Source organism: Balaenoptera physalus (genome assembly GCF_965194825.1).
Source record: "Balaenoptera physalus genome assembly, chromosome: 15".
Taxonomy (NCBI): domain Eukaryota; kingdom Metazoa; phylum Chordata; class Mammalia; order Artiodactyla; family Balaenopteridae; genus Balaenoptera; species Balaenoptera physalus.
The window spans coordinates 41580643-41601185 of record NC_138894.1 but is presented as its reverse complement, the minus strand read 5'-3'; the positions used below and the strand labels follow the sequence as shown (position 1 = coordinate 41601185).

The 20543-nt window shown below is 48.8% G+C and overlaps 1 protein-coding gene and 1 long non-coding RNA gene across 6 annotated transcripts in view; one reads left to right on the top strand and one right to left on the bottom strand.

The window, feature by feature from the left end:
* LOC309643727 overlaps positions 1–20543 on the bottom strand; it is a 464905-nt gene that overhangs the window by 347224 nt on the left and 97138 nt on the right. The gene's annotated exons all lie outside the window — the stretch shown is intronic.
* MEIS1 (Meis homeobox 1) overlaps positions 8162–20543 on the top strand; it is a 136921-nt gene continuing 124539 nt past the window's right edge. Inside the window, exons 1-6 of one of the 5 annotated variants that reach the window (XM_082426648.1) lie at positions 8162–9950; positions 11811–12037; positions 13902–14043; positions 14589–14639; positions 15442–15492; positions 16910–17056. In XM_082426648.1, coding sequence (XP_082282774.1) covers positions 9939–9950; positions 11811–12037; positions 13902–14043; positions 14589–14639; positions 15442–15492; positions 16910–17056 — 630 coding nt within the window. In that variant the 5' untranslated portion in view covers positions 8162–9938. The remainder of the gene's footprint in view (positions 9951–11810; positions 12038–13901; positions 14044–14588; positions 14640–15441; positions 15493–16909; positions 17057–20543) is intronic. The other 4 variants (XM_082426644.1, XM_082426646.1, XM_082426645.1 and 1 more) reach the window with 4 other exon arrangements.

The window sequence follows — 20543 nt, the reverse complement described above, 5'->3', positions numbered from 1 at the left end:
TTAGGAAAGTCAATATGCAATTATGCAAAAGTCTATGATAAGGCTCCCTCGGAAGCCGAAAGCACCCGGGAATAAAGAGCGCGTTTCTCCTTCCCTGGCGAGGTCGTTGTGGAATGGCTGCTTCACTGTGCCCTGGGGACGGGCAGGACTGGATCTGATTCCATCTCTGTCGCTTTCCTTGACTCTGTCTTTCTGTTACTGCCGCTCGCTCTCTCCCTCCTCGCGTTTCTGTCGCCGTCGCTCTGCGCCTCTCCCCTTTCCTTCCCCCTCCCTCCCCTCTGCTCCCCGCCCTCCAGGCCCAGGGCGCGGGGTCCGCCGCCTCCCTGGGTGGTGTGAGCGCCGCGCGCGCCGAGCGGGCGGTGCGGCCGGGAGAGGCCGCCGGCGGTGCCTCCCCTTCCACCCGGCGGCGGAAGAAACCGGGAGAAGGAACCGCATCCGTCCCCACACAGTTCTCCCGCGGCCGCTACTCCCATTAGCGCACCTGAAATAATAACCTCGGCCACAGACGCGCGCTTGTTCCAGCCCCTCCAAGGGGCCGCCGCGGGCGCAGGGGGCACTGGGGGGCCTGGGTCCCCGAAGGCTCCCGCGTCCCAAACAGACTCGCAGAGCACACTCGGCCTCGGAGGCGGAAGCGGGAGCCGGGCGGCACCCCGGGGCTCACGGCGCCCCCGGGAAGAACCGTCCAGGAACGGAGGCGAGAAGCTTCCAGAATTAGGCTAATTGGCAAGGGGCGGCGGGGTGAGCCCGTGTCCCCGAATCCTGATGGGGAGAGAGGCGCCCTCGGGTGCTCAGCCCCAAGAACCGGCAGACAGAGCCCGGTACCCCGAGTCGCCGCGTCGGGGTCCGCGAGTCCTTCGAGCTCCGGCTCCCGGGTCGCCACCCCTGCGGCGCAGGCCTGACCCCCCTCCCTCCCTCCCTCCGGCAGAGGCTGGGGCGAACCCCAAAGGAGACGGGATCGCGGTCTAGAATGGTGGGAGGGGGTGCACTGGCAGGAGAGAAAACCTTTGGCTCCTTCCCGACGGTTCGGGGTCCCCAGGGAACACGTTTCCCCAAACCTACCCTCACCCCCCCCAAACCGCGGCCCCCGCGCCCAGCCGGGTGTGAGCAGATTGGGGGGGGCCCCCACCCCGGGCAGCGTATCCTGCCGGGCCCTCCACTCGCCCCGAGGAGTGTGCGCCCCCGGGGGTGCAGGCAGGCCCGGGGCTCTGGGTGGCTCGGCGCCGCGGGACCTGGCACCCCGCCACGCACAGGCGACAGGACAGCCCCGCAGAGCGCTCAGCGGAGGAAGGACCCCAGTCGGCAGAGAGGCCCGGAAGTGGCCGCAGATCTGCCACTAAATGAAGTTATCCAAGATGAGCTCGGAAGAGGGGAGCCTCTCAGGGCTGTGGGCTCGGCTGTGAACCGATTTCTTTGCGGCTTGTACGTCGATTTCTTTCATTAGTTGTAAGTTTTCAAATTGGCCCTTTCTCGCATAAATCGCCTGGAAACAAATTATGATTTTTAGCAAGCGTAACCAGAGTTCTGACGTTAATTTTTTAAAAAAAAAGACAAGGAAAGATGATATTTATTTTTCATTTTCAAAATAAGGGCGCGGAAAGGTACCTTTTCAGATATTCACAAGTGAATAACTACTCAGCGGGCGTCCTTCAGTTTCTTCTAGTTCTTTCCTTCTCTGTTTTTCACGCTACTAGAATTCTTTCTGAGCTGCAGAAAGCCTTCGATATTTTTCTTATTCATTGGATAACTCAATGAAATGTTAAAATATTTATTTTTGAATAATCAGTACGATTTTTGCCTGAAGGTTTTCACAAAATATGCCCCTTTATACAGTCCAGCGTGGGTGCTAATCATGACCAGTCTGGCTCATCCTGTGGCTTCAAAGGTAAACGTTTGCGTTTGGTGACTGGAGACGTTCCCCAGCACTCAGTACTTCCACTACTAGTTTAGAATTTCTCAAACGCGTGAATACTTATGATTGGTTCCTGTAAGCCTCGTCTACGTTTTCCCGCTATTGTTAGTAGGGTCCTTGTTGTTGTTTTAATCTGGACCATTGGAACCATATGGCATCTTTTATAAAATAAACTTTCACAATTCAGTTGATTATGCTAAAGTTGAAAAGACACCCACCACAGCCATCACCACCGGCATCCCCCATCCCCAATCACCGCCATCTCTGCAGACCAACTGAAACCATCCTGTACTTTTACACTGCAATGCAAGCAATCTCACTGCTTTAAGTAGTCAGTGTCAACCCAAGTTCTCTGACATATCTATATTTAACACAATATTTTAAAGTCATTCTGACATAGTGCCACATCAAAATGTATATTTGAAGTAGATCATTGAAATATATCTATGCATCAATAAAATGTCCTAAAGCTGTCTCCTTTTCACTACTGGGTTTTTATTAAAGAGTACCCTAATAGCTAGTCATGTATTAATAGGTGTTTTTCTTTTTTAATGCAATAAGGAATTTTAACTTCAGGAAAGCAGATAAACAGTTTTAAGAGGCTGGTACCCAAGTCTATGTCTCTTCCGCCAAAATCAGCTTGACTTCTCCATATTTTATTGGTGTGGGCTTTATCAGTTCTCTAGAATAATTGTGATTATTCAGGAAATATGTCAATATCAAACAGAGGTCAAAGTTAGCTTCATGAATTTTTTCTTTTTCGGTACAAAGCTTCCATAATGCTAGAGCTCCATAAATATTTTTTAAATCATAACAAAAAATGTATACAATATTTTTAAATGTTTAAGAGAACATCAAACAGTCTCTGTTACACAAAGGCATCTGACTGAATTTCAGCCACACTTTCTCCCACATGTGGTCTCCAAGTGAAAACACTGAAGTTTCATATTTTCGTCCAATAATGCCAAAAGAGGAACTGCACTAAAATTTTTCTAATTACCAATTTCATTCTGTCCCTCCTACAAGTACTTTTCTTGATTACTGAACAACATTATGTTCTGAATTTCAAAAATTAATTTGTACATCCTGGATTACCTAGGCAGTAGACACATTTAACTTGACTGTCAAGCAAATTCACACTCAGAGCCAAGTAACTGCATGCACATGCATGTGCACACACACACACACACACATACACATATATTTTTTTCAGAGATGCCAGGCTTGTCCCACCATCTTTTCTTTTTCTTCCCAAGCTGACTTTGTGCACCCCCACACATGCACAACTGTATTAAATGTAGGTTTTAGCCTTGTGCCTTAGTCCAGTGGTTGAAGTGTGCCTATACTTAGTATAATGTCCTAAACTTGGATTTGAACACACGAGTAGGCCACAAAACCTGTCCTGTGAGTCTAAGTTGGGTCCTGTGGTCCTCTCCTATTACTTACCAGCACCAAATCACAACCCCCCCTCCCCCAAATACTGGACAAGAAAAAAGTTTCTTAAATCATAGAGACTGTAGTTTTTCCATTGTCCAGTAGACGGCACAAAAGATCAAGCCTTCAAATGAACAATCCACCAAAGCTATTTGGTTTAGGTTGGAGTGTGTTTGAGTGTACTGTTCATGTTAAACAGTCAGCCAGCCTGCGTTGTATCTGTGAAACAGAGAAGCATCCCCAAACTTAAGAAAGCTCCACAAAGTTTTGAAATATAACGATATGAAAAAGATTTGTAGATCTGCTCACCAAAATGCTGCTTCAGATAACACAGCAACTGTTATAAATGAGGAGTTTGGAGGGAAATGTTACTGAGAAGTTTATTATTTAAGTTACCTTTAAAGAAATTAAACTGAGAAAAAGTACAAGGCATTTCATTTTTAATTATCTTCTAACAGATGAAGAAAATATTTGCAACCTGAACCTTCAAAACTCTATATTGGAATTTTGCATGATGTATCTATGCTTTTTACTAAACTTGACACACAACTCAGACCAGAAAATTAAGCACTGTATTTCAAATGGGCTAATGTATACAGGCATATATAATACCTAGTAGAAAGGGGGAAGAAATTTTCTAGAAATTTTGTGAATAGCTTTTGGGGTATATCGGATGAGGTAGCCATAAGAAATAACTTAGTTGAAACTTTGCCTCTCCTAAAGCAATGTGTGACTTTGGCTAATATTTATATTTTACTAAAAGGCTTCTATTTCCCTTTTCATCCTGCAGACACTCCTTATGTAGAAGTAGGGGGAGAGGGTAAAGTGTGGACTAATAACTCATTTCCCAGTTAATTTTATTAAGAATTTATAGCACTGTTTAGAAAGTTTTAAGACAACCATAAATTTTATTAGGAATATTTTATTAAGCCCTCCATTTAATTAATAAAAGACCTCTATAACTTCTGAAAATGTCAGAGCTAGTAATTATGTTAACCAGCGTAATTTTTCCCCCTCTAGAGACCAAAGCATTTTAATGATTTGAAATAAAAAAGTGGTAAGGAAAACACCCCCCCCCGCAATTTTTTTTCTTCACTTTTGCATTATCCAGCCCGAATATAGTGACGGGTATTTTCCCTGCGATGACTGGAGAGCCTCAGCTGACCTCTCATTGACTTCTGAACTGGACCCAGACATTCTTTGTTTTCTGAAGCAAAATGCAGTAAACAAATCTCCAGGTTCTTATAGCCCAGATTGCTTCGGGGCACTTGATTAACGTCTTCCCTAATCCTGTCGGTTAACCCCCTTTCATATCACCTAACCAGGTTTCTCCCTTTTATAGACCTCTAAATAGTTTATTTCACTTTTCTCACAGCCACTCATTAGCTTTGACTTTTTGGTACCTTTCTCATATGGCATCCAGGCTCTTATCTCCAACATTCCTCTATTATCTCTAGTAGATTTTAAATCTATTTTCTTTGAACTGTCTTTCCCTTCTCTTATTTCTGTTTTTTGAAATGCAAACGCTAATGTGGGATGAGATTCAGAGGATGAATGTTCTTGAAGAACAAACCCTAAGCCTCCAGCCCACAGGACAACCTAAAGAGTAATCACAACATTTTAACAGGCATCTTAAAGTTAGGTGGCAGATGATAAACCCTTATCATTCTGTGAACACAGCTGCCAAACTCGATTGATTAACAGGCTTTTGTTTATTCTGGGCTGGCAAATACACACACATTTTACCTTAAGAGGTGCCTTTTTAATTTCTGAGGGTTTTGGAGCTGACTCATCAGTGTGAACTTCAGGGACAAAAGCCTAATTCCGGATATAGGTCTTTCCAAAGGCACGATTCCTTATAGGAAAACAGAACACTAGAGGGAAGTTCTCCCGGAGGACTGTACCAACAGCCTAAAGGGGCACTATTTGTTTTAAATGCCTCCTTGCAGGAGGGTCTAAACAATAGAGACCTAGGCCCCAGGCTGCCTCTTTAAAGTCCTCATTCTCTATCTTTGGGAAGATGGTCTGGGATGAGAAGGGTAAGCTGAGTATGGAAGGCCCATGTCAAAAGAACTAGGGGCAAGTGCCAGAACCCTTCACCAGGCCAACTTTTTGCAAAATAAAAGTACTTTTGCCTTAAAAAGCAAGTATCTGAGATAAGCTTAAAAAAGGTACTGCCATAGAACAGCTATAAATATCAGTACTAGTTTTCTAAGATACCTAGCACTATCCCTTTACCTTTTCCTTTTAATAGATGATTAATTGCTGCCCTGCTAAAGGAGTTTTTTTTTCTTCTTCTTTTTTATGGCTACTATATTGCAACTCCAGAGGTCCTCTGTGCAATTTCTCTCAGCAAGCCCCAACTGTAATAACTGTTTGCTAATTGTAAAATCCTTATCCAGAATGAGGTTTGGGCAAACAATTTGTACTACTGTAATTACACTGTAAAAGTGTTTTAGTCTCTCGGTTGTTCAGAATTAATCTTATAAAGGCCTAGGACCATCGGGTTCACAGTTATACGTGGAAAGAAGGGGAGGGAAGGAAGAAGACACTTTTGAAAGCTAATGAGGTTAGTTTAAGCCCACAAACTCAAACTATCTCTTTCTTTAAGGAAAATCTGTTTGTCGGTAATTTAAAGTTGAAGATCATGGCTGAAGAGCGTAATAGTCTTTTACTGCTTGAAGTTTGGGGTTGTGTTGGAAAAGGAGAGATTTACCTGAACCTTCTTTTTTCATCTCTGCTAGAAAACAAAAGAGAGAACTTACCGGAACGCATCAATACAAAATGCATTCTATTGTCAAAGAACTATATATACCAGAACTGGCCTTTTCCACATTTGAAAACGTGGCCGCAGACTTGAGGTAACTCCAAACCGGTCGGTCACCTAGGTCTTTGCCCGAGAACCCGTAGGGCTGTTAAAGACTATGGTGATCGAGATGTATTTCGCAGTAAATTTCTCTCGGTTAAATTATACTTACACAATCTCCTTCGCAGTTCATTTTAGGATCATAAACGTAGCTGTGCCCAAGTCGGTGTTTGGCTTGACGCTCCCCTCCCCCCCCCCCACTTCGTGCCCCACTACCGCCAGCCGCGCTGATACCGGGAGGGCCTGCTGGAGAGAAAGAGCTCACACCCCAGCGAGCAGCCGTCGGAAGGCGCTCAGGTGTTGGCCGCTGCCGGCTGGGGTTCCAGGAAGAGCTTGCAGGCGGCCGGCCCAGTTTGGTCTTCTCTGTAATCGGAAAAGGATTGCGTTGGCTGGTCCAGCCAGCGCAGCTTCCCAGGAATTAAACAGAGAAATGGCCTTCTTGAGACCGGGAGGTCCCATCCTGGCCTGAGTTCTGTTTCCAAGTTCACGTTGGGGAAGGGCCGGGGGGTGGGGGTTCGGGGTTGCCAGGCAGTGGCACAAAGGCTCTGGTAATTCACCTGGATCCTCTCGGCTCAGACACACGGGCCTGCCTTAACCTCCCGCGTGATGTGTCGAGGCTTTTGTACCAGAAAACTCTACATTTTGCGATGGTGAAAAGTAAAAGATCTTAAAACTTGGGGTGTGGGGGGAGAAAGGAAGAGAGAAGACAGAGATGCAAATGATGGGGGATCCTAGGATGAGTTTTTTTTAACAGTCGGAGCTCTTTCAAGGAAAAACGCATCCGAAGGCATTGGGTGAACGTGTCAGCCCTTCGGGAACACATGGGGCGAGTACGGCGTCGGGGCGGGGGAGAAGTGCGGGAGTCTGGGAAGGCTCTGATGCTCGGCTTTATGAAAACTCCACTATTGGGGGGAACTGGGCGTTGACTCGTGATAAGTATTAAAAGAAGCATTACATGACGCTTAGGGAGGTACGTGCGCTCGGTGGAATCTGATTCCAGATCTACGTTCTGATGCTCGCCCCGTGTGTCCCCTGCTCCTCGAAAGCCCACTTAAACAGAAACTTCAGTCCTGTCTCTCGGACCGATGCGAATTCTCTTTTAGTTTGCGCATTAAGAGTTGGCTTCAATACATTTGAGAGCTCCTAATCTTTTCCAAACTGTCTATGCGGATACGAGCCCCTAATCTTTCTCAAAACTCTTCCCCCTTCCTTCACCTCCCCCGCTTTGGGATGGTCCGCAGCTGGCGGGGTGGGATGAGGGTAGGGGCGATGGGAGCTAGAGGCCGACTGCTTTGGGGGAGTCAGCCTTTTGGCCACCATCAGGGCGGGAATCCGGACTGGCAGTTTGCCTTCCCGGCAGATCGAAGCTCCCTGCTGATCGATTATTTGATAATTGATTTTCCCCGCAGCCAATAAGCTGCTGCCTTGGCGGGAGCGTCTCCTGATTGGCCGAGCCCTCCTCCCCGGCTGCCTACCGAGATTTGGGTGAGCTCATTTTCCACTCGACCGCAGGGGGAGTTTTCTGCGAGGTTTCAGCTGGAGGGAGGAAAAAAAAAAATCGTGCTCCGAGCCGAGCGAGCTGCGAGCCCTGCTCCGGGATGTGAGGTTTCCAGCCCGCTGGTCGAGCTGCTGCGGCTGAGCCATCTCGACAGATCAGAGCCGGGCGGGCAGAAAAATAAAAACGAAAATAATAAATATAATAATATAATAATAAAGGGCAGGTTTAGAGCGGGAGAATAAAGAAAAGGAATTTTTTGTTTGTTTAAACCGGAAAATAGGTATTTAAAGGGAGAAAGTTCAAATTAGTGGCTGGTTGGGGCCTCCGAGTTGTGGGTAGGGGCAGCTTTTTGTCTGAAATCTCAGCCCCCGAAGTGAATTTCTTTTTCTTTGGCACTGGGAGTTTTCCCTGAGCCGGACTGGGGATCGGAAAGAGGAGTGGGGGGAAGAAGGACATGGGGAGGAGAGCGCGGGGCGTCGCCGGGGAAAGAGCGTGGCCGAGGCCGGAGCCCCTCGGCGCCTCGAAGACAAAGGCAGCGCGGCTGCAGCCCCAGCCGAGCGCGCCGACCCCGCTGCGCCGCGCCCTGGGCGCACGGCCGCCTCGCCCAGAGCGGGTCGGAGAAAGAGCCTCCCTCCCCGCGGCTCCCTGGCCCGGGCTCCACCCGCGAGGTCTGGCTGCCCAGAGCCCGCGTCGGGTTTCGCTTTCCGGCGATCATAAATAGCTTCGTGTTTGTAAACAGGCGCTGGGGGCACATTCCCGGCTCTGGGCTCATTGTTCCCTCCCTTCCTCTCTCACTTTGCGCAGGACGCCGGGGCTGGGGCTGGAGGCCTCCGGGACTAGGAGGTGGGGGCGTCCAGATCCCCAAAGTGAGAAAACGCAAGCATTTCCTTTCCTTGGGCCGGGTGTCCACCTCTGACAGCAAAAAAAAAAAAAAAAACTCTAAGGTGAATCTGCAGAAAGCCCCAGCCATCTCCACCCCACGTTCTCGGGACTTCTTAGCACAGCCTTTCCCAGCCCTGCTCCTGCTCCTCCTCCTCTTCGCTCCTGGTTTGACTTTTCTACGTGGTGTGTTTGGTTCTAAGAATCCACTACTTTCTGCACCAGCCCCCCTCCGCCCCGAAAAATACTGGCAGACCCCAATAATTTCGAGGAAAGTCAGGAAGTCAATCCACGCAGCCCTGTGCAAAATAACTCCCGCTGCTGCCTGCCCCGCTTTTATTCCCAATCTATTTCAAGAGAGCTTTGGAGGGAGAGTCTGGAGGGGGAGGGAGAGAAAAGAATACGGAAAATAAAGCCGGCGGCCGGGGGCTACTACCCGCGCTTGTGCGCGTGTGCCCTGGGTGTGTGGGTGTTTGTGCCTGGGCGTGCGATTTAATGGAGCGCCTCTCTGCCTCTCCAGTGCGGCCAGAGCTCGCTTCGCGCACCCACCCCTGCCGAGGAGCCTACTTGCTGCAGCCCAATGCATTGTGTAAGACGCGACCTGTTATGGCCACCACTACTTCCGGGTTCTAGCATTCTGGTCGGAATCCACCTCTCCGCCTGTGCAACACACACTTTACACACGCACGGGGACTGCAAGCGGGCAGCATCGATCGTGGCTCCTTTAAGACAAACTCAGACAGACATTTTTTTTTAACCCTCCTCCTCTAATCTCCCTCCAGTGCAGCAGTTGCAAAGAGGGAGAGAGAGAGAGAGAGAGAGAGAGAGAGGGAGAGAGAGAGAAAGAGCGAGCGAGAGAAGAGAGAAACTGATTAGGAATTAGGACTGATTCAAGGGAAGCGAGCGCTAGGGCTTTGTGCATTTGAATATTAACATTTGAGGTGTTCTGACCAGAAGAAGACTGAGCGGATGATCATTCATTCACCACGTTGACAACCTCGCCTGTGATTGACAGCCGGAGTGGCAGAAAGCCATGAGATTTGGTAGTTGGGTCTGAGGGGCGCTTTTTTTTTTTTTAACTGATTTTTTGGGGAGAGAAGATCTGCTTTTTTTTGCCCCCGCTGCTGTCTTGGAAACGGAGCGCTTTTATGCTCAGTGACTCGGGAGCTTTGCTTCAGGTCCCATAGACCGAAGATCTGGGACCAGTAGCTCACGTTGCTGGAGACGTTAAGGGATTTTTCATCGTGCTTTTTATTTTTTTTTCCGGGGGAGTTTACGTATTTGTTTCTTTTCACACTGGCCTTAAAGAGGATATATTAGAAGTTGAAGTAGGAAGGGAGCCAGGGAGGCCGATGGCGCAAAGGGTACGTATTAAAAAACAATTGTGGAACTCAAATGTGAGATTAAATTGAAACGTGGCTGAAAGACACTGCTAAAAAGTTTCCTTTTTTCTCTGTCTTTTTGAATGAGGCTCCTAAAGCCGTGGCCTAAAGCGAGAGGATTTATTCAATGCATTTGTAGACTTATGTATATTAACATGTAATTGTTAATTCAAGTAATCAAGTTTTCTATAGATTCCTAACCAGCAGCTATATAGATAAAAATACAAGCTCGGGTAATCATCTGTTTAAAAAACAAAAACAAACAGCGCTAGATACCTAATGTTATATAGCGTGAGCATTCAAGGAGCAGAAGTTTAAAGCTATTTTTAAATTAAAATAAGCAGCTAGAAACTTCTGATATGTTATTGATTATGCTCATCTTTAATATCACTGAAAGTATTCAGCATTTTTAAGCAAATAACTTTGTCATAGTACAACGGTTTTGGGGGTCGGAAAGCATTCATCTTTTAAAAGTAATTTTAATGTACATGGTTTTTTATGCAAGGTAATACTTTGTAAGTTTTTCTTAGAAGAGCCCTGCACTAATTGGATACTAAGCACACAACTACTCACTTTAAAAATGCAATACTAATTTCCCCAATATTCCTATTTGAATGGAAATGTAGTGAGAGTAAAGTGAGACAATGACAACCCAACAGAGGTAGTTTCTTAAAAGAAAAGGGGTCTACAAAAAGCCTTCCTTGCATAATTTGTGCCCTGGCCCTCAAAGCCCTGTTTGCAAAAGAAAGTTACTAGGCTGACACATTTTTTCTTTACTCCTTTGGTTCAGGCAAATGTCAGCGTTCTTCCAAACTCTTTTCACACCTCTGGCTTGAAGGAGATGAAAGTGGCAATTCCTCTTTTCTTTGAAAATCATTTCACTCTCGGCGCCTCCAAATCTTGGGAAAAGAACATGCCTGAAATGAAGCAAAGAGGAAAACCTAAATAGCTAAATTTTGCACACAAAAATAATGACAATATGAAAGTAGTTTTTCTGGAGAAGGAAGATGGGGGGGGGGGGGTTGAATGTGCATTTACTTTTAAATTTGCTTTAAACCTGATGACTAACATTTAGCTCACAGACTTCTAGTCTAGGGGGAAAGTTCATAAGAATAGAAAAAATAGAATAACTGCTCCAACTGTACATTTTCTTTAACTTGAGGGGAATATTGCCCAATTCTAAATTCAGCCCCGATGTTGAAGAGAAGCTACCCTTCTCTGAGTTTCACTTATAAGGGAGCCAGTTAGTTTTGTATGATTTAGCAGAGTTTGTCTTGGAGAGCAAAGGAAATGCAGTGTCTTGCAGGACTGCCTAACCCCACGCTGGCAGGCAAATAAAATGAGAAGCCTGTCTGAATTCACGTGCTTGGCTTAGCTGTTCCCATCGTAACTTTTTTTTTTTTTTAATTCCCCCTGATGGGAAGGGTCTGTGAAACTAGGCGGGTTTGCTGTACTGTCCTGGCACGTTTTATTATTGTGATTTTGAATTTCCTCCTCTAGAGACGTGCACGTTTTACCTTCTGCCCTCCGGGAGAATGCCTCCCTTTCTTCCTTCTTTCTTCCTTCCTTTTTTGCCAAAGGATCCTGAATTTCTGGCTAGTTGATAGGGACACAAGTTAGGGCAAGACCATTCAATCTAGCCGAGTCTTACAGAGAATCCTAGAAATTTTACTTCTAAAAATATTTTTTTAAATGAGAAATCTCAGCTTGAGAGATGCAAGGCCACCGAATTCGGGGTTGAAGGATCCAGCTGGACTGACATTATATAAGCTCCGTGCCCTGCCGTTCCCCCATTTGCCTGCCTGGCCTTCTGAACCTGTTTCTCTCCTGTTTGTCATGCAGTACGACGATCTACCCCATTATGGGGGCATGGATGGAGTAGGCATCCCCTCCACGATGTATGGGGACCCGCACGCGGCCAGGTCCATGCAGCCCGTCCACCACCTGAACCACGGGCCTCCTCTGCACTCGCATCAGTATCCGCACACAGCTCACACCAACGCCATGGCTCCCAGCATGGGTTCCTCCGTCAATGACGCTTTAAAGAGAGATAAAGATGCCATTTATGGGTAGGTACGACGGGCAGCAGGCTAAGCAGTTGAGAGGCGATGCTTTCTCTATTTCCCTTTGCCCTCAGTAAGAGGAAAGCCAGAGCCCTCTGGATTGGAGGTACATTATTTGGTGACTTTTCATTCGCTTTGCATGAAGATTTGGGGGAGGCGGCCTGCCATCCCAGACGCCCCCCCCCCCGCCCCCATCTCCGCACACGCTCCGCGCCAGTCCAGCGCCCCGCTCCGCCGAGGCCATGCCCGCGGAGGGGTCGCCGTGCAGAAGTTGCCAAATGTCCCTCGTCCCCCCAGACCCCGGCTCGGTAGCTCAGCGGGTTGTACTCCTCACTAACTCGACTTCGCGGGGAGAGTGTTGGGGGTTTCTAAACGTAGGCGCCTTTGTGTTGGAACGAAACTTTTAGTTTAAAGGAAAATCTTTTAAGCCACTGATTGTTCTGACTTGCTAAGTTTACTCAGCCGCCGTATGCTGGCTCTGCCACCGCACAATAAAATCAAGGCAGGCCAGTTGCAGGTCAGGCAAGGGGGAACATGCTTTGCATTTAGGGAGTTGGACCACTGTAGTCAAGGAGAGGAACTCGCTCTGAATTGTCACAGACCTTAAGAAACTTCTAGCCATTTTAGGACTTTGTGTTCAAAGGCGAAACCTGCAGGATTTAGAAGTAGATGCGGGCTGCTCTCGGGCCGGTGTCGTCTTCCGCTGCAGTTCACACCGTGTTCTCCCGGGCCCTTGGGTTAGACCCTGGACTAGTAAAACCCTCTGAAAGTCACTTGTGCCTACTGTGTGCTGATGTATTGGGGGACCTCTTTTTACTTTGCAGCCACTTTTATTTTTATTTATTTCTTCTTTTGAAAAAAAAAAAAAATCAGGCAACACTGACCCTCCCTGGCTGAAAACCCTTTCTGCTTTATCTTCTGGTTCCCTTGTGCGAAGGGCTTGTTTAAATCCCAGCGTCCTCTCCGCAGTGTTGTTAACTGCAAATCGTTTAGGCTCCGGGACAGAACATTTGGGGAAGCTTTTTGAAAAGGACCCCAAACTGTTAAATTCCCAGCTGGGCTGTGAGAGCTAATAAAAGACTTGAGACACCTCTTTGGGCATTAGAGGAGGCTTTTTTTTTTTTTTTTTTTTTTTGATGGGCTGGGATAAGCGACATCTAGGCCCCTCGCAATACTAGCTGCTTTGCCATTACGCAGGAACAAAAATGAAAGGCTTGACCGCAGGAACATTTGAAGGAACTTTCTTTGGGGGGCGGTGGGGACCATCGGCGAAGGGAGGGAGGTGTGCAGGGAGCCGAGGAGGAGCCCTCCTGCTCTCCGAGAGCCGTGGGGTCGGGATCGGGAGATGCAGCCCTCTGACAGTCGGTCCCACAACCAGAGAGGTCCTTTCCCCAAGTTAGCTGAGCGCCTGCCACCAAGATCCCCAGAGCCTTGGGCTTCGCGAGACGGCCTTGGAGGAACCCACTTGAAAGAGCTTTCCCACCCCCTGCGCCCCGCGCCTTTCCCCCCCTGCAGGTCCTGGGTGTGCAGAGGAGGGACGAGGGCCGGTCGGGGTGGGAAACTTAATTCAAAATGGCTGCTGGAACCGCTTGGGTTTTATTCTTAGCAAATGTTCCCAATTTCTCCGGCCAGATATGGTGAACCGGTCCTCAGATACGGTCCATGGCTTAGGGCCTCCGACTTCGGGGGCCCAAGGAGGAAGGGGAGGTGAGCAGTCACCTGGGGGCGCGGGGGAAGGGGAACAAGTAGATGACAAAACCAGGGAGGGGGTCCCCGCCTTGAGCTCGTCCTGCTGTTTTTCTTGGGCGCCTTTTTTCACTGCCGCGGGACTAACCATTGTGTTGTTTGTGACTGTTGTATTTTCTTGCAGACACCCCCTCTTCCCTCTCTTAGCACTGATTTTTGAGAAATGTGAATTAGCTACTTGTACCCCCCGCGAGCCGGGGGTGGCGGGCGGGGACGTCTGCTCGTCAGAGTCATTCAATGAAGATATAGCCGTGTTCGCCAAACAGGTCAGCAAAATCAATGTTTCAAAAGTAAAAGAAAAAAAAAGAAAAAGAAAAAGAAAGAAAGAAAAGAAAAGAAAGAACCTCCCTCCCTCCCACCCAGCACATTTGCAAAAGTAACCAGCGAACAGTCCGCCCTAAGCCAGGCCTGTTACATCTTCTCTGAGCTTTTCCTCCTAAATGAGTGTCTTTGCGGACGCCTGAAAATCACCCCAGTTCTTACCCACTCCCGCTACCTAACCCGACGCAGAAAGCTCAGTCTGTAAAATGCAACCCCAAAGCCCACGCGCAGGAGCTGCCTTGGACTTGGCGAGCTGGGCAGCGATCTCTTAGAAGCACAGTTGCTGGGAGAAGTAACCCTGTGCTCTGGGCTTGTTTTCGGATTCTTTGACTCACATTGAAGGGTTTCTGCACGGGACGAACTCGGTGTCACAGAGCCTCTCCCGGAGGTTACATCCTGCCCCCGACAGTGTAATGAGGCAAGAAACTAGGAAGGCGACCAGATTTCAAATGTTTCTTTCTCTCCCCCACCCCTTCTCACTTGTATTTAGATTCGCGCAGAAAAACCTCTATTTTCTTCTAATCCAGAACTGGATAACTTGGTAAGAGCGGACCCCTTACTCCCCTCCTCCCACCTTCCCTCCCCCGCCACACAATCCCCCCTCCTCCCAAGCTTTACTTTGAGAGCCCTGAGGTTTCTAGACCGGTCTTCCCCTATCTGCAAGTGGGCTGCAAAGGTTTCCATCCACCCGCAAGTGGTCCGGGACAAGGTCCCGGGGAAATAAATTCACCTCGAGAGGGGCCGGGCAAGCCGGCGCGGGGAAACGCGAGCTTTGTTTTTTATGACAGCCGGGCAGCGCGGCTCTAATCAGCCCGGGGATTTATCTCCGGGCCTGTCAGCGTGTGTGCTTAAACTTTGCGGACTTCCCAGCCCTCAAAGTCGCGTCATGAGGGCAGCGACCGGGCCAGAGGCCCCAAACCACCAGTTTATCTGAAAGGTGTGCAGAAGGTGGCAGAAAGTTTGCAGTGTGAAAAGCCACAGTCTGGGGACTGTTGGGAATATTTTCCGTGCATTCCTTGCAAGGAAACACCTAGTCGAGGGATGCGGCCCTTTGGGAGTGGGGTAGGGGCAGTGGGGCTGAGAAAGGCGGGGGGAGCCATGGGGGAGGAGAAGGTTTATGATCCCCCCTTAGATGCTTGGTTGTTGTTTTAGCTATTTTTTTCTCCTTAAGAAATATAAACCTCTAGATGGTACCCACTCGCTGCTGTTAAGTTTTAGTGTTATTGCCATAAATCAAAATAACTCTGTTTGGGGGGCGGGGGGAGGCTGGCGATGTTAGAGCTGCAACAGCCAATTTTCTGCAAACTAGGAATGGGGCGCTCATTCTTTTTGTATCTTTGCAGATGATTCAAGCCATACAAGTATTAAGGTTTCATCTGTTGGAATTAGAGAAGGTAATTTCTCTAGTTTTTTCTCCTTTTGCTTCCCCCTCATGCCCAAACACACAGAGGGGGAGGGTTCAGAATGGCTGAAGTTCAGGCTTCTGAGACATTTGCATAAATGACTTTCTTTCTGGTAATTAGTGTCAAGGCCAATCTTAGCGTCCATTTCTCTTTGCAGTTTAATTACAATTTTAGCCACTAAAACCGGGATCACAAACGCCCTAGCCTTGTATTCATTCTTAATACCTTGCTGGCTTTGTATAAATAGTTGCAATTCTACGCATCCCCTTTGATGTTTAGAATGCTGTTGCGAGTTTGCTTGCAGGTTATATACCTCTGTGGTCTCTTCTCTTCTTCCTCCTCCTCTTCTTTGCTACCTCTGAGGGGGGAAAAGTTTTGTTTAGTTTTAGTGAGTTTCTGGAAGACAGTCTGAGAGCAGCGGCAGGTCAGACACAGGGGAGAGGCAGAGGGGGAGGAGGAGGAGGAGGCAGGGAGTCTGGAGGAGTGGTGGGGGAGGCACTTTAACCGTTTTGCAGAGACAAAGCAGAGTTGATAGTTGTGTCAATTTCTTGAATCTGAGAATCCTGCACACACCCCACCTTCACACTCAAGAAAGGGTGTGGGATAACGTGATTTTGCTAGCTGTTCCATAAATCTCAGCAATAAAAACTTAATGCATTGTAATTCAAACTAACATTAAATTGCAAGCACACTGGGGTTTCTTGTGAATTTTTGCATGTCAGTGATGCCTGGGTCCTGTAAGAGACCACTCCACTTATGCCTAAATATTTTGAAGCATCCTTTTTCCTTTTTTTTTGTTTTTTAAAAATCAATTCGATAACTTTTTGTGGCTGTAGGGTTTTTTTCCCCCATATCATGAGTCTTTTTTTTTTTTCAAGGAAGCATCATAAAATATGCTTCTTATAGATAGAAATCCTCATGACAAATGTTACAGGGACTTGGGTTGTCAGGCATATATCCTATACCAACACAGTATTGGTCCTTTGGAGATTATATATATATATATATACACACACATATATATATATAAATTTTTTCTTAGACATGTTGGAAAAGGATTTCTGGTAAAGTAACTGGATGAAATTAAATAGTTTACCTTAAATGTCACCCACGCAGGTCACCTCTCTAATGGCCACAGCCCCGGGAGCCGATGAATTTAACACGGGTGTTGAATATGTTGTAGCCTGTGAATCATCTTGTCACTGTCAATTTTCTGCGATATCTCTATTTTGCAAGAAAAGAAAGTTATTCCTAATTCTGGATGCGTCTGAGGGTCTCTGGAGGACAATTGCCCTGTGTTTCCCCTATTTAGAAGTTTGGATCTCACAAGGGGGGTGGATTGCACTTGTCAATGTCATTTATGAACTCCTGATTATATTTCCATTTTTTTATTTCTGTCATAATGTAGGTACACGAATTATGTGACAATTTCTGCCACCGGTATATTAGCTGTTTGAAAGGGAAAATGCCTATCGATTTGGTGATAGACGATAGAGAAGGAGGATCAAAATCAGACAGTGAAGATATAACAAGATCAGCAAATCTAACTGACCAGGTATGCGCTTTTCAATTTCAACATCCCTGGGAGAAAAAAAAAAAAAAATCTGTATGCATATTGCTTGCTGGGTCACTACCACCTCCTTTTATTATTTGCATATGATTAAGTCCCTTTTAGATACATTTCCATCGAAATGAAAATTTTTGAATAATGTGGTTATTATTGCTTCATTAAGACTGGCTCTGGGATTCGACCTGGAGAGATGAGCTTGTAAAAGCTTTGCCTGCAAACTTGACCTGTTTCTTGTCGCTTTTAATTTTTGTCTTTATTTTATTTACCCTCTATAATAATGAGAGTGTTAACTGCCAGTGACCGCCTCTGATTGTAGGGCTTTGTTCTGGAGCATTTTTTCCCCCTTCTATCTCGAAGAAAAGAAAAGTGTAGGGTCTGCTTATTTCTTATTTTATTAGGAATAAACCCAAGATAGGTGGTCTAAGAGCGACAGGGAGGGTTTGAAATCTAGCAAATGCTGGCTATTTTCTCCCTGTCTATACGGTTCATTAGCCTGTCTTGTCAGTTTTCCTCGGCCGAACGCTTCTAGACCTCACTGAACATTGCTTTGTGCAGTGCTTGCTGCAAGCTCGCCCATTTTATTGTACTTAATAGAAAAAATAAGACCAGGCCGAGGTTATAAAAACAGATAAATATGGACGTTTCTCCTCCTCCTTTCCACTCATCCTCCAGCTGGTACGTGCTCTGGGCCCTCTGGGTTGGCAGCTTTTGGAAGTGTCAGCGACGGGGGCGCCCGGGGACTCCCTCGGTGTGGCGGGTGGTGGACCTCGCGCCGCCCTGCTCTGAACTGCCGGCCTCTGCTTGCTTCGCCCCCTCCTCTCTCGTCCTCCCTCCAGGCCCTTCTTCCGCTGCTTTGCTAAGTGGGGACGACTTTTATTTGGAGTTGCTGGGGGGGGATTTCTCTCTCTCACCCCAACACCGATGTTTGCTCCCAGTCTCTCTCCCCTCCCCCGCCCCCGCTCCTGTCGCTGTATCTCTGGATTGGTCCAGAGGAGTTGCAAAAATGCACTGAAAGTGAAAACGTGAGGAGTGGGTGAGAGGAAACAGGGCTCAGGACAGCTCTCGGTTGTGAATTGTGGCACCGCGTCTAAAGATTTGGGTGGCGGGCCTCCTGTGCCTCTCCACCTATAAGTGAAGGCCCAGAGTTGTTTCTCTTTCTGACTTGGCACGTGAGCCCCGTCTTGGGGGAGAGAGCAGCCTGCCTTTGTTAGGCCAAAGGACAGCCGGTCATGCAGAGTTTTCTTTGCAAGCTCTACCATGATCACGGTTGGCCAGCGGCTGCCTTGCAGACGCCTTGCAGACTCCTTGCCGGAATGCCCGACTCCTCGGTCTTGGTGTCATCTTAAAGTTTGCTTCTCTCCGTATCACCCCTTAAAATAAATTCCCAGCTTGGATTTCTCTGGGTAACCCCGCGGCAGAGGCTGAATTCCTCCTTTTCCCACGAGGAGTGGAAGGCAGGCAAAGCTGAGCTTTAAAAGCGCCAACGCGCCGGGTCCTTCCTACTATTTGGCGAGTTGCAAACTTTCGGCAGTGTAGACGACACTCGGAACAGGCAGCCTGCGCGATCCTGGAGCGTCCCCACCGAGGTGGGAAATCTGCAGGCGGCTCCGGGTCCCGGCCCCGCCAGCTGCCCGGCCTCCCGCCTGGTTCAGGCCGCCAGCCCTCACCCCGGAGCTGTTAAATGCAGATTCCGCTGAGGAACCCTCGGGTAACTGCTGTTGAATAAAAATTGTAATCCAACAAGCCTAACTAGAAAATGGGATTCTAAAAGCTCCGGAGTGCTGGGTACATAAAGCTATCTGAGCAAATTACAAGAATCGCTTAGGGGCATGAATGAAATCAACACTTTAATTGCTTCCAAAATGAAGATTTATACCCCATTTTCTCATCGAATCATTATTAAAGTCAAAGATAAAGGACCAGAGTTCGGGGTGTTTGGGGGGGGGATACAAAATTGATAAAACATCATTCAGTTCTCCCCCTACTCCTTAGGTACACTGTTACTCGGTTACCTTTATTTGAGATATGCAGATGGGTAGGCAGTGGTCTTCGATAAAAATTCGCACTTTATGCACCTCCCCACCTAGAAAATGAGCAGTGTGCGTGCCGCGCCCGCCGCTTCCAAGTGGGCTTCGCAGCTCTGGCTGAGCTCGTGGCACCGTTGGCCTGTGCGCGTGGGCGCACTCGCGTGACCCCTCGGGCTCACCGAAGTCTCCGTTGGTCGTAGGGCGGCAAACCCCAAGCTTGTGCTTTGGAATTGTCCGCTTCCCTGGAGCCAGGAGCGAGAGCGCCTGGGCTCCCTTTGGGGAGGAGCGCGCAGAGCGCGGGGCGCACGCGGGACTGTGCCTGGGCCGCGGGGTGGAGTCCCCTGTCCTGGGAGTTGGGGACGGAGGGACGAGGCACTAGGGCCGCCAGGTGGGCGCCAGTGCTCCCAACTGGAGCCGGCTCGCCGGTCCCCGGGGGCCGGGCCCGGAAAGGACGGCCTCGCCACCTGTCTGCGAATGCGGCCCAGCCAGTCTGAGCCCCGGTGGAGCGTGCGCTTCGGGACTGGATGCTTCAGGTGTGGTGCGAGCGCGGGGCCTTGTTAGCTCATTAACCCCTCTGTCTCTAGGGCCTGCTGGCTGCACGGTTTATTTTACTTTACTTTTCTCCTCGGAGGGCGCGAAGGCTGCCACCCGCGCGGGGACTTGGGATCCACGACTTTGATACCAGCCGGTTTCCCGGAGGGCTAAGGCGGTGGAAATCTACTTGGCCTTGTAGTGTCGTTAGTTTGGTGGGATTTTTTGTTTTTGTTTTTTTCCTATCAGATTAAAACGCCAGTAGAAGCCGTAGTCCCGCTCCCACCCCACTCTCAACTCCCTGCCCCCCAGACCCCGAAGTCCCAGGCCCGGGAGTCACCTCCCGCGGGCGCAGGCCTCCCGGGCGCCCTCTCCCGACTGCCACGCTCCCCGCTTGGCACGGACGCTCCCGACGCCCAGGGCCTGGGAGCAGCGAGGGGCACCGGGGGCTTCCGAGCCTCGGCAGGGGGTGAGGGCCGGGCCGGGATCCCGGGAGCGGGCGCAGAGGGGGGCACCGTGCGAGGCGTCGAGGCCAGGGTTGAGCCTGGTTGGCGATGGAGAAGGACGCAGGGCGAGGGGAGGCGGGGCGCGAGTTTGGGGGACCCAGGGTGGAATTGGGGGCGCCAAGAGGGGTTACGCGGGGAAGAATCTGGCTGCCCAGTCGCTAGGCTTTAGGCCGCACTCCAGGAGGGAGCGATCGAAGTAAGCCTTCCTTCCCAGGGCTGTTTTTTGCTCTCCACTCTTTGAATCTAAGCATTTTCCATTTCAAGGAGGGGTCGAGAGAGGGAGTGGAGAGAGGAGCGAGAGTCCCCGGACCCTGAAGGCCACCAGCCGAGGTGGCCTGGCCTGCTGGTAGCGAGCGGGAGTAGCTTGGCCTGTGCTCGGGCGCCAACCCGGGTTCTCCTACGACCAGT